This window comes from Pyrgilauda ruficollis, unplaced genomic scaffold, assembly GCF_017590135.1.
Source record: "Pyrgilauda ruficollis isolate IOZ18807 unplaced genomic scaffold, ASM1759013v1 scaffold16, whole genome shotgun sequence".
Classification (NCBI taxonomy): Eukaryota; Metazoa; Chordata; class Aves; order Passeriformes; family Passeridae; genus Pyrgilauda; species Pyrgilauda ruficollis.
Window position 1 is genome coordinate 3,240,937 of NW_024514764.1, and position 14,157 is coordinate 3,255,093.

The following is a 14,157-nucleotide window of genomic DNA, read 5'->3' on the forward strand; positions in this document are numbered from 1 at the left end:
GGGATCTGATTTGTCTGTGAATGTAGTGATTTTGAAACCTGCAACTGCTGTATAAAGGCCATTTACATGTCCACCTAACTGGTTTCTCTATAAGTATTCATAACAAAAAGATTGCTTTGAATGTAGTATTGTTTTATTAAACACTTAAAAATATTGATGCAGAAGAATTGATGGAACAGAGCTATAAATGCAGTTGTTCTGGCAGTTCTCCTTCCATGGTGACAGCTTTATTCCCCTTGCCGTGTTTTGGTTTATGGGTTCTTTGACCTAATTTGAGGGATTAAAATTAGAGGAAGATAGGTCTCTGTGCTCTGCATGTAAATCCTAATAATGTCAGCAGTCCAGTGGAAGATTGAAATAGTGCTCTGGATTTCTAGGTGAAACAGGGAAAACAGGGAAAACAGCTGGATGTTTGAGGAATGGTGTTAACAGGGCTTCATTGTAAGTCTGATTTGGGCATATCCTTTTCATGGGGAAAGGATTACAGCTTAGAAAAGGGGTCTGAGGAGAAGAGCCTTTTGCCTCTGCTCAGCTGCCCAGACACAGCAGCTCTGCACATTCCCTGGGTTTGCAAAGAGAGGGGCTGCACAGCCACTGCAGGAGGAATGGCAGATATTCCTGGTGTGACAGTCACAGACAGAGCTTGGAAAGATCCCAGTTTCTTTAGTCTCATTATGTGACACCAGATGGCTGGAGATCAGCTCTTCTCTTCTTTGTGGGTCTGCCTGTGCTTATGTACATGCCCAAAATGCATGTGTATGAGAACGTAAAATAATATAATTGGGATGAAGCATACCCCACAGTGGTTGTTTTTGGGGGAGTTTCAGCTAACTCTGATGTTTTGCCTCATTCTTGTTCTTCGATACATGGTTTTGCTTTTATGTGTTGTGGGTTTTTTTGGTTTTTTTTTGGTTTTTTAAAAAATATTTTAAGTACTGTTTTTTCTATGAGGAAAATAGGTACTTGAAAGGCAAGATCAGGGTTGCAAGGTGAAGCTCTCAGGGGGTAGGAAATCCCAAATTCAAGTCACTTGACACCTCCTTAGTCTGGTTTCCTATAGCATGCAGAATTCTTGTTTCACTCGGCAGAGATGGTGGATTATGTTGACTTAATGAACAGCTATTAATGCTCTTCTACAGAGAAATTTAATAATTAATTAGTTACTTCTTATTCTAGTTCTGTTATGCCAGATGTAAAACCAAGGAGAAAGTGTAGCCTTATTTTTGGAGATGCCAATATGGAATATTTAGAACATGTTCTTTCAAAACACCCAAGGCTTCATTGGGCCTGAGTAGCTGCTGCTGATTTCAGCAGCAGTGTCAGTGCCCAGCACTGGAGCTCAGCACCAGAGGCTGCCCAGTGGCTGAGCACCAAGAACTGCCTTGGAAAGATCATGGTATCACCAGGAGCTCTGGCAGAGGCAAGAATTGGAACCAGATTTTTTGGGAGACTTTCAGTTGCCATAATGTGAGACCATTCTCTTCAAGCAATTTCTGTGCTTCATTAATCTTCCAAATTCTGCAGCAAATGAGGCAGAGATCCTGCAGAAAACAGATGCAGTTAGCAGTGAATCCTGATTTGTTGTTGGAGCATGGTAGAAAAGATCCTGCACCACCATGAGATGTTGTTTGTGCCCAAAGACATGGTGGCACTTCAAAAATTCATGGTTACAGGTCAGGTTATTTGATCATGGAAATGTTAAGATCTTTTCTGACTTAAAATGCATCCATACTGAGGATTTAAGGATTAGCAGGTCTGTTACAACCTGTGCTTAATATGGCTTGGATCCTGGTAGACTGCTCTGACACGAGCTGAGTCAAAGCAGGTGGGAGGCAGATATGAGATGGAGTTAAATTGGTGCTTGTGGGAAAGAAAAGCCAAGAGCAGTCTGTGCTTGTCACAGATAGCTGAGTGACTTTGCAGTCATTCCTTTGCTTTTATCTATACCACTGTCCCATGGGTAAATGCTGGGGGGTAGCACTTAATGGTTTGGGTTTATTTGTTGTCAACAAGTAACACTATGAATTCTCTTCTGAGTCCCTAATGAAAACTGAGACAAGTTTTCATCACATAACCTGGAGGGGTTTTCACTGACAAAAACCTGATGCTGAAATGCTGAGCTATAGCTATGTATTTTAGTCAGAGTTATGGTGAGGGTCCATCACTGAATTGTTCTGCAAAAAAATACCTCAGACAATTGTGTTTCTGTAAATTTGTTCAGGTAGTCTTAGGTTCAGATATTAAAAAAAAAAAAAGTGACTGAGCAATAATATACAATCCTCATTTCAATCCTCATTTCACTGTGAAGTACTGTAATGCACATTGGAAATGAGGTCTCATTGGAAAAGGTAATTTGAAAAAGATCCACAGAACCTTCACAAAGCTGTAATGAGTCACCAGTCTGTGTGGACTCACTTGCTATATTGCAGTGGAGGGTTTAATGTTTTGTTTTTCTCATCTAAACACTTTGACCCTTCTTATTTTATTAAGATAAGCCATTATCTAGCTGTCAAGAGCCTAGAATTTCTGCAGATTTGTTTGCTGACAAGTTGGTTCAGCACGACTATTCTCCTACTCATTTCTTTCACCACTTCAAGCAAATTTTTCTTTTTTTCCCACTTCTCTTTATCAGTTCTTTATTCTTTAGAGCTCCTCAGCTCTCATGCTATTCCCAGATGACTTTCCCACTCTCTGGATGAGCGTTGGTTGGAATGTGTTACAGAAATTGGAAATATTCTTAGTCACTTGTGGTGTTCACATTACCAGTTGCTGTGCTGGAGAGTTGTCCCAGTGACTTCACAGCTTACTGGGAGAGATAAGAGTTATTATGTACACTTTATAAAGTAAATAATATTGGATTGGGTTGAGAAAACTGTGCAATGCCTTCACTTGTGACTGTGGAACAAACTGAAATCCTTGGGATTTGTATTTGGGGCTGAGTGGTGGGGAAGGACAGAGGTAGGGACTTAATCCCTAAAACACTAATACAAAACAGGGTGAGAAGTTTTGACTTTCACCATCATATTAGGCACAGCCATGAGTTCCTCCAGCCCACAAGTGTGATTATAGTTTGGTAACTGGTGGGGCCAACTGCATTATTCATTCTGGTTCAGACTGAAATGAAATCATCGAGGACAATTTTCTGTGTCACACTTCAAGGTCAGATGAGAGTATTTATTATTCCTTCTCTATTTATCTGTGAATGCAAATTGAATTTAGTGATTCAAATTGATGAAATGTTAGAAATATAAAACTCATCAGAGCTGATACGAAGAGAAATTACTGGGTAGAGCTGGCCAGTGACTTCACCAGCCCATGCACAGGCCTCTGTTTAGATTAGTAATTACTTCAGTCTTTGGGTTTTCTCATTCAGAGTTTTGTTTCAGTTGTTGTCATTTTTGTTTTCAAAGAAAAAAGTGTAATAACACTTTGAAGCATTTAGAATTTGAATTAGATGATGTAAATTAAGCCAGCTGCAGAGAGGGTGCTTGCATCCTGGCTGGAGAAAAGGTTTATTTTCAAAATTCTTCCTTGGAGTTGTTCTTTGGGGGCTTGTTTGTCTGTTTTCCTCTCTCCTAAGACAGTTCCTTTTCTCCAGTATTTTACTCCCTTGTGCTGGATGCTCAAATCTGGGTGAGGAGTGATAGGGAATGGAGCAGACATTTGGCATCTTCTGAAGCTCCACATATTCTCTTACTGACAGCATCGTCCACAGGCTGACCTTCCTCACTAGCCGGGGTTGTTAGGGGAGCCAGAATTAGGAGCTGCAAAGTGGACCAAGTGAACACAACTCCTGATGAAGTACTGGGAGTGGAGGTGCTCCCTTCCCAGCTCCCTGTAATGCATTTTGAAGAGTCCAGGGAACATCTTGGCTTGGTGTGGTGGGTCAGCCTGTGCTCAGAGGACTGAGGGCATGCTGTTCTCTTCAGTGTAGGAAAGTGCACCTTAAACTTATTCTTATCTCAGAATGGAAGTGGAAAATCCTTTTCAGTGAATGCCCTTTTAAAATAGTCCATCCTCCATAATTGCTAAATGCCACATGCAACTGATGCAGGGAGAGATGACACATGCTGTACTGGCTATATGCTGTGTTAATCATCATAGAGGACTCCTGGTTTTAATTCCTGCTTTTTAATTACTTGCATTTTATTAAGAACATTTAGTGTTTGCTTCTCTCCCAGCACTGCAAAGGAAATCCATTTGCTCAGGGTGTAACTGATGTCTGACTTGTGGATTCAGCACAAGAGCCATGAGCATCTGCACACACCAAAGGCCCTTAAAGATTTGTCTGCATAAGCTAATATTAATCACTTTGTTTATTCAGCTATCAGAATAAGTTTTCCTGCAGCCACTGAAGGCAGCAGCACTTTCAAGTGTCGTAAGTGCACAGCCAGCAGTGTGGGCTCAGTGGTTTTTAAATACCAGTAGAAGTTTTATTCACCAAATAAATGCCTTTGGTAGAAGCTTTGGCTGTATGAACACTTCAGGTTTAGAAGCTTAGGAAAAGGACATTTATGCCTGTAGTTATCCCCCCCTTGAAATATTTGTCATTCCAGAATTCAGTGGTGGATGTTGAAACTATTGATGTTTCCACGTAAAACCAAAACAAGCCACAGACATTCCTCATTTGTTAAGACACTGCTTTCATCTTAGTGGTGATGTGGAAGGCATGTTCAGGGCTGTGGCAGTGATTCTCAGCTGGAGTGGCTGATTCAGTGTCTGTTCAGGCTGTGTGTTTGGAAATGTTCCTGGGCTGGGCTCCTCTGGGTCGCTGCTGTCAGCACAGCCCCGTGTGCTGCAGGGTGTTCACCCTGGAGTGGAAGGAAGCTCAGAGTGCCTGATGTGAATTTATTTCAGTGAATCTTAACTCCTGCCAGTCACTTATGGCCATTGTACTGCGGCTGGGGCAGAAAATGTGGGTTATTTCTTTTCTCTGACTGCTCACTTTGGTGGAACTCTGTTTCTGAGCGTGATAGTTACACTGCTGGTTAGGGAGTAAAATTAAATAGTGTCTCACAAATAAAACATTGTCACTGCACCAATAAAGCTCGAAATGTCTGTCTGCTCCTTACCCATTTCATCTGGCTGCACTAGCAAAATAATTCTCTTTACGTTGTTCCCTCATTATAAATTCAATGTGATTTGAATCTTCCTTGTGTGTCTAGCAGCAAGATGATGTATGATCTGTTTGCTTTTGAATGATTTGAGGTTTATGGAAGCCTGGTGCTGGTGAGTTATACAAAAGATCTTCGAGAAAATACAAGGTGTGAAAACAAGAGAAAGTTTGCAGATGTTTGCTGAAGACTTGGGAGAAATAAATAGCAAGAAGAAAGAATGTTTTCCCACCAACTCTCTGTAGACCATTGCATGTAGTATTTTGTGTAGCAGTACTTCATAGGGCTCTCTGTGAGGCACACTTAAAGCTTCAAATAAAATATAGCCCCTGTGATAACTTCTACTAAAGATGTTCATATTTTATATAATTTCTCTTTCTGAATATAGTGAGCAAATAGGTAACACAACCTGTTTGCCCCCTCAGCTGCCACAGTCCCAGTAGCAGGGTAGGATTTGAGGGCAGGAGAGGGTGCTACTGCTTCCATATAGCCACAATTCTGACTGTGAAGAAGAAAGGAAGCAGAAAAAAATGCCAGTCTTATTGTAGTAAAAGTTAGCACCCAAACCTCTGAGTTTTGAGCTGAAGCTTTGTAGCACTAAAGTCTCCTCCTCCTTCCTGATGGTGGTTTTTCTAGTTTACCTGCTTTAAATATTAAACTAGTTCAGGCTAGTTCCATAAACTGGTTCCATCTGTAGCTGTGTTCTCAGAGCTCCAATCATTCTTTTCAGCAGCATTTTGTAATGGATCAGTTTTTTCCCCTTTTAACATAGGATGGATGTTTTTCTGTTTTGCCAAGCATCATCTTCTCTTTCCTGTGTTCTTCCCTATTTAAGTCAAACTGTTTTCATCTTCTCCCTTCTGTTTTTCCTTTCGAATTCCCATCCTGGATGGTGCTGAGGTAGGTTAGGCAGAGGCTGAGGGGGGAAGTTGTGTCAGAAATTGGAGGCTGGAAGAATCCTTGAGGGAGAGCACAGGCAGGGATGTCCTGTTGCTATCCACTGGAAAATAAAAGACATGCTGGAGTTACCCTGATTTTGCTTATGCCTTTGTGTTTGTTCAGAAAACCTGTGGGGGAGGAACTGGAATGAAAATAACATTTTTGTTCAGCCCTCTGTTTATCAGTTTCCAGTCTGGTTTATGTGCGTACGTGCGCGAGTTGTCAACTTTCAGGAAGGGGTGTTCCTTCATCCAAATGTCTTGCTACAAAACAATTTCCCCTGCTCCTTTTTGCCTCATTAGCTTCTGCATTAACCCTTTTTTGTGCACTCTGACACGAGGATGCTGATGGCTGCAGTTTCTCTTTTCAGCTCCGTGTGTGCGCTGGCACTGTCACTCTGTTTTCCCCCTGTGCTCCCTCACTTCTCTTCCCATCAACTCTGCTTTTCTCTTTGATGTGCTCTCCCTCCTGACAGCTGGCCCTGGTAGGTACACGTGTCTCATCTGCTGAGCTACAACACGACCCAGACAGTGTTGCTCTTCTAATTGTCGCTGTGGACCCCTTGTTTTCCTCCCAGCTTCATACACAGACTGGTTCTGGCATCCTGTTTGCTTTCCCTGTTTTGTTTTTTTTTTTTTTTTAATTTTTTTTCTGAGGTGGTAATTTGGCTACTGAAAGGATGGAATGATTAAAATAATGTTTTAGGCATCGCTGAGGGGCGGGGGGGAGCTGTCAGCTGCTTTTGTCATTTTTGAAGGAGATTATTAAAATGTATCTTATAGCTTCAGTATTCACTGTGTGCCCTCATTGTTCTTCAGTCTTTCAAAGAATATTCTGGAAAATGAAGTTTTATCATTAAGATTGCATTAAAGTGGATTACAGAAGGGAAGAGCAAAAAATGAAGAGTCTCAAACAGCTCAGAACAGAAATATGTTGGCATCTTATTCACTGGGATGTGGAACAAGGAACATTAATAGGCTGATAAACAGAAATGACTTTTTCTCTTTAAGGCTTAAAAGGTTTACTTTGAACTTGCAAAGATTTTTTTAAATGCCACTTCCCTAAGCTTATGCTGAATGGAGAACTTTGTGCCTCTTTTATTTTATTTTTTAATGCTCATATTGAGTGAGCAATTACTTCTGAAAAGCCATAGGTGTCATCAGGGTGGAAGAAGAGTGCACAAGTCTGGCTTTAAAGGCTTTGGCTTCTGAGCACCTACTTGCAAATCCTGTTTTGTGTCAATAAGAAATAGCACTTTTCCTTTTGGATTTTTCCTTACAGAAGCAGCTCATGCTGTATTTGGTGCAGTTTCTGGAAGAATTATCAATCTGTCCAAAGAGAGGAAGAAAGGATCTCAATAATGTACTTTGGCATGGTGTGGAGAGTTGTGAGGAAGTTGAATTTCACACCTTCCATAGCAAGGAGACCTATGGTAACAGTCAGCTCAGGGAGTTTGAGGATTGTCCTCGCTTTCAGAGACATCTCTGGCATTTGAATTTTAGATACATTAACATCACATTTGTACTGAGGCTGAAATATAAACAGATGAAGGTGTTCTTTCCATGTAGTGGCTGAGGAAATTGCCCATTAGTCTCTCTTTCATGTTTTAAAAGAGTTTTCCAACCTAGCTTGAAAGTTTTGTGTGTGGCTGAATGTCTGTGCACTCCATGACACATGGATCTCAAATATTTTTCATTCTTTTGGGAAGGAAACCTAGCACATATCTCATTTTTCTTGGTGAATGTCAAATCAATCATCATTTGTCGGTCCACTCAACATTTACAGAAATAAGTCACAATATTGGGAGATTAAGAAAAAAATTTGCTCCATTGCCTAATCAAAATGTTTTGCAATAATCAAATGTGAGATTTTTGCTGTTTCAGGGTAATTAATCTTATGCTTGGATTTTTTGCTTTTGTTCTGATTCTAATCAGGACAAAGGTTCTTTGATAAAGGAAAAGATATTTGCAGTAAGGTTTCTGTGGTGTGATTTTAATTGTTACAACACATGTATCACAGTTAATGAGGATTTTGTACTTATATTTACCCCATGCATAAGTAGGAATATTGTTGAACAAACTGTAATCAGTCTTAAGGCAGAAATTGAGGTTACCAGGAATTAACCATCCTTTCTGCCCTGTTTTGAGGGCAAGCTTGATAGGCTGCCCCACAGGCATGTTCCATCACCAGAGATGTTGCTCTTGGCACAGGTGCCCTTCTTAACTGATTAATTAAAACAGGTGCAAGGAAGCAGTGGTGCCCTGGTAATGCAATTATCCAGTTTCAAATGCAGATGTGAAGCCCTCTTGATGAACCTTCCCACCTGAATACAGCAATGAAGAGACTCTTTCACAGTTCCCAATTATTAAATTGGTTTGTGAATGGTTCCAAACTGAACTGGAGCTTTAAACAGGTTTCTAATTCATCCAGTGCTTTAAAACAAATGCTTTTTTCAAAGAGAAGGATTTTGAATAGGGAGACAGCTGCTTTGGAATTCTTGTGAATTCCTACATACATTTCACAAAAAATACAATTTGGTGACCTGGCAGCACAGGTTGTACTTGATTTATGCTAGAAGTGTTCTTTAAGTATTCCCTTTTGGATCTATCCAAACAGTACCTTAACAACAGTACTGTTTTATTTAAAGCACTTTTATTTATTTTCTTTCAAATATAATGATGAATAAGACCCTTGGAAGCAATCATAAATTTTCCAGTGGTGTTTCTAGCATTAGAGAAACAAAGTTCTTCTGTTCCTGACTAAGCTGGAGATGTTGAGTTTGATCTTCCTTGATTGCTTGAGGGTTTTTGACTTGTGTGCAATATTTTTATTTCATGTCCTGCTCACTCATTAAATACTTAGTGCAGTCTTGGATAAACTCATCATATTTAAATCATGAACTGCCTCTTAATCACAGGAGTGACTCCACTTTTATTTTGTTATTGATCAAGTGCTTTGCCAGCAGCTGATGTGTGATGAGCTGCTTGGTGCGAGCCTGGGAGCAGCTGCCCCTCGGTGTCCCAGCAGCAGACTGCGAGGCTGGAGGGCACACCTGGAGAGCTTCTCCAGGAGCTCACACATAATTGTGCATCACCACGGTGTGCTGCATGGAGAGCTGAGAAGAAGAGGGTCAGGCTGTTCTGGTTTAATTGAGAATCATGTCCACATCTCAAAAGAAGTGCTAATCACCTGCCCTCAGCAGACATTTCTCTTCCAATGAAGGTTGCTCGCAAGAGCAGTGTGCAGGTAGTGGCTGTTATTACTTGCTGAGTACTATCTATCAGTCAAAGCAGATAATAGTAAACCTACTTTTTCTTCTTCTTTATTAGAAAAAAAATGAAAAGATACAGTAGAACCCAAAATTGTGGGTTGTTTGTTGAAAACAAGGCACATTCTCAAAGGCAAACTGGTTGATTTTGAAACAGACGTGTAATTATTTAAATGCTTCCTATGTGTGAGGTTCCAGTAACTGTCTCTTGCTGCACAAGAAGGCTGTCCCTGGGGTGGTTCTTCTCCCACACCTTTTTCTGACAGCAGCTGGTAATGAGAATGCAGCTGCCCAGTTTCCAGTGGTGCAGCCGTAAGATGAGAGTGACACGGTCACGGTCATGCTTCTCCTCTGAGGCTTTCCTGATCTCTCTGATGCTTGAGAGGCATCACTCAGGAGTTCACAGGTGTGTCTTATCTCTCTTAGTGCCAGGATGCTGGAGAAGGCCAGGCAGCAGCTGCAGGAGGAGATCCTGTGTGTTCAGAGCCAGCTCTTGGATGAGAAGAAGAAACGAGAGCACCAGGAAGCGCTGGTCAGGCGGCTGCAGAAACGCGTGCTGCTCCTCACCAAGGTGAGCCTGGAAAGCCCATGTCCTTATTTCTTTCTGCCAGGTGCAGTCCTTCCTATTTCTTCTTTGTTCACCTCTATAACTGGTGCAACAAAACTGTTCTGGGGTCTTTGCATAATGGCTGCTGTGGGAGACATGAAACCTGTCTTTAGGGTTTCACTGGAATGGAAGCACCAGTGCCTCCTAAGGCTGTGCTCGTGTTCCCCCAGCTGGGCTCATGCTGTGCTGAGGATATGTGACTTTGTCTGAGCCCTGGCATCCATGTGAGGGCAGAGAATTGAAACATGTTGTTGTTGGAGTGTTTTGAGCCACTGAAGGGAATTTATAATGGCTTTGGCTGCATTGCCTTCTTTCCTAAAGAGAACGAAGTGGCAGCACCTTGTCAACTGTTCCTTTGGAAAAACAATTTACAGGGAGTAAGAGATTTGCCTTCCTCTTACGCTGGAAGTCTGTTCAAATGTAATGGCAAGCACTAGACCAGTAAATTGAAAATACGTTTTAAGATTCTTTCTATAGAATATATCAAAGGGGTCTGCATCATCCTATATCAGGTGTGCTCTCATGATGAAATTCTATACAATAATTCTGAAGTCTGCAGAGCATTGAAAATTTTATATTAAATTCTGAGAGCTCGCTTTCCACAAAGGGAATAATAATTTGCTGTAGCCAGAATGAGAGTTACTTCACTTTCCAAGAATGCTCCTTGCAAAACTTCCCTCATCTGAGCAATCTCCCTGGTATTGTAAAGCTGCTCACGTAAATGAGCTTATGTGTGTGCAGAAGGTCAGACTCCAGTAGTCAGAGCTCATGAGAGGGAGCCAGGCACATCACCACGTGGGGAGGCAGGAGGGGAAAGAGCTGCTGTGGTGCCTGAGCTTTAGACTTTGATTTCCAGTGTCAACTAAAGCATTTTGATCGATTTTAATTGCGCTGCACCCAATTTTGTGTAATTCCCGTGTCACTGTTGAGCCAAAGAAGCTGTGATGTATGGTGCAGTAAGCAGGGCTCTTGAAGCATGAAGCAGCCACTTTACAAGAGGATATTCCATCAGATCTTCTGACTGCAGAGTTTGATGCCATGGAGAGTCACAGAAGTGGAAAGAGGAAAATGACAGCAGTTCTTTGAGCCTCACACTGAGGCAGGCACTGCAGGCAGGGTGGATGGACCAAACTCTCTCCATGGAAACAGAGAAGGCATCTCCTCTCAGCCCTTCTCCTGCCCCAGCAGCAGGCAGCTCTCCTTAGTTCTGGTTTGGGACTGCCATGGCTGGATAAGACACAGGTGCATACTGAGCCCTATAAAAAACCTGTTTTTATAACCTTTTCAGCTGTCTAATATTGTGCTGGACTGCTCAGCCCTGAAGGAAGTTTCTCAGATGGTTTCTAAAATATTCCCTTTGTTAACTTATTTCCAGTGCTCAGCAGAAACACTTTTTGTCATAGAACACAAAAATATCATTACTTTTCTTTAAGTACTGGACAAAACCACAACACTACTTTGTCATGTGATGGATTGTATCCTGATTTATATGGAAAGACAAACCTTTGCTTTGTTTGCTCTGCTCCCCCTGAGGAGGAGCATAGGAAAAGTTGGAAGTGTTCTTCATCAGACCATGGCAAATAAACTTGTGTTTTGACAGGGGAGGTTTTCAGTGTGCTCAGTCATTCCTCAACTGACCTGTTTTGAAGGAATAAAGACTTTGCTGTTCTCTGAAAATTTATATTCCATCCAGAGAATGCTGAGGTCCTTTGTGAAGGAGTACATGCATTATGGTACTTGGACAATCTATCCTCAGCACTGTTTCTCCTGCTGGTTGCTCTTCTCATGCAAAATCAGAAGAAAGAATTTCATTTAATTAAAAAAAGTATGATATTGTGATTTAAAATGAGATAGAGCAAATACATTTCCTGTCAAAAATAATTATTTTACATTGAAAGCATATCACCTAGAATGGTATTTAATCATCTAATTAGTGGCATCAGTACTGTGGTGTGCTTTTATGTAATTTGAGAATGGAAAAGATGAGTTCTCTCTATTCAATCTTTGTCTTGTTAAATAGGACTGTGAAAATCTAATTTGGGGGAGAGTATTATATATATGATTGAAATGCTATTGCTTTTGATAGTATGACTTCTGCATTTGTGCATGTTTGACCCTCTGCTAGGGCAGTGAATCAGTTCCTGTGTGCTGAGCAAACAAGGCTTGAAAGGTGTCAGAGGTTCAACAGTGCAGGTTTAATGCTGTAACAGTTTTCCTTTCTTTGGGCTCAGGTTGGAACCTGGAAGTCTCAGTCCTAGAATATGTTTTAAAATATGAAGAGAAACCAGTAAGTTGTTTTTTGTTTGGTAACAGCAGGACCAAATATTTCAGTGGTAAATGTACTCTCCTCAGGGGGTACTTGCTTTGTCAGTCTGACTCCTTCTCACTGCTATGGCTACTGATTTTTTTTCCCCAAGACTGAAGCAATATTTTGTGGCTTTTACAGACTGCCAGTCTCACTTGTCAGTCGTGCTCAGTTGCTACTTGCCACAGTCTCTGTCTTGGTTGCTCTTGTATTTCCATCCCAGTGCATTTTACCTGTCTGTCCATTGATTCCTTTCTTGCCTCATTTGCTTCTTTTGGGCTTTCTTGATCTTGCTTGGGCCTTTCCAGTTGGTTTACTGCTTGGAAGTGACACAGTTGTCAGTGTGGGATTCTTCAGTGCATCCCTAGAAACCTCTGTTCCCTGGCAGGCTGGAGCAGCATTCTCCAGTCTCTGAGTGTCACTGCAGTGGTCCAGCCCCATCGTTTCCACTGCTGGCTGTGGGCTGGTGTAGGAGCTGCATCCTGAATATTCCTGCTCACAAACTGCTTGGTTGATCATTTTGTTGGTTGATCAACACGTTGGTTGATCATTTAGTCCCACATGCCCTTGTAAATCAGATCAGGACTGAAGTTTTCTGATTTACATGTATTCAATGAAACATAAGGCTAGATTAGGACACCACTGAGGCTTTCGACACTGATGGCTGGAAGGTTTCTCCTGGAGTGTCACTCCTTTCACCTAAGGTGATGAAACAGAAATTGATGTTTGAAGGGGTGGATTCACTCTCTCTCTCAGAGATCTGCCTGGCTGGGTTTGCTGTCTGTCATGCTTTTTGCTTTTCCTTAGCTCAGAGTTTTGGGAAAATCTTTCATCTTTGCTTTAGTCCCTGAGGTACCTGTGATAAAGCAGTCCTGGGAGATACCTGAAATGCTGGGGAAACACCTAGTCCACTCTGCCCTTCTGCCTGTTTGATTTACTGGTGTATTTGCTTTGAATGCCATGTTTACTCACACAGTTTTGCATTGGACTTTTGTGTTGTCCTTAAGCTTTTGAGTATTTTACTTTTTCTGAGAGCTTTGCACTCAACTCCTGGTCTTTGTTTATGAAGTGGGCTTGTTAAAAACAGTCAATTCTGCTACTGAATGGCTAAAATAGCAATCTCTTAAGAAATTTTATATGACATAGAGGCCTCCCAAAATGAAAAACCCTTTCTGAAAGCCTTTATCTGAGTGTAAGCAGCTGATTGAGTCAGTATTTCATGGAATGCCAGTTCTGGTTATTATTTCAGGAGGGCAGCTTCCACAGGGCACAACTGGGCCTTGTGCAGCAGAAGTGTTGCTGGAGAACAGCAATAAAGACCCACTCAAAAAACTCCCAAAACCCTCTGATGTGGAGGGCCAAAGGTTGGCCATCATCTCCTCTTCTCCTCGAGTGATTTTACCTGGTTGTGGTCAGCCCTTGCTGTGTTTCTTACTTAGCTGCTGCCAGGGCTCAGACCTGGAGCCTCTTCCCCTGCACGTGTTCAGTTCAGTGACTCCTGAGAGCAGTGATTCCTTCTGTGCCCAGAAATAACTTCTGCAAGGAGCTCTAGAGTGCACGGGATCAGCCCAAAGCACTGCAGGTTTGCCCAGAGACAAAATGCCCTGCTTCCTGCAGCCAGGGCATGATCCTTTGCAGGAAGGTCAAAACTCAAAATGGGAAGCCCAATTTCAGTTACTTTTTGTAACTTATTCCAAATTAATCTAATTTGTTCCTGAAATTGTGGGCTTTATGAGTGCACACTGCCATAATTGCAGCTCTTGCTCTCATATGAGGCACAACACAACGACTGAACTAAGCTGCTTGTGTTGGATGTTGTTGTTTCACTGTGTTTATTTCCTGTCTGTGCCTTTGGGTACTCTGCTGCCCAGAGAGGAGACTGAAAAATTTCCTTTTGTTTCCTGGGCTCTCAACCAGATCATGT

At 41.7% G+C, this 14,157-nt stretch overlaps 1 protein-coding gene across 2 annotated transcripts in view; it reads left to right on the forward strand.

The window, feature by feature from the left end:
- Positions 1-14,157, forward strand: part of MAD1L1 (mitotic arrest deficient 1 like 1) — a 350,265-nt gene that overhangs the window by 92,334 nt on the left and 243,774 nt on the right. For both annotated transcript variants that reach the window (XM_041462740.1, XM_041462739.1), the window contains exon 11: positions 9,748-9,892. In XM_041462740.1, coding sequence (XP_041318674.1) covers positions 9,748-9,892 — 145 coding nt within the window. The remainder of the gene's footprint in view (positions 1-9,747; positions 9,893-14,157) is intronic.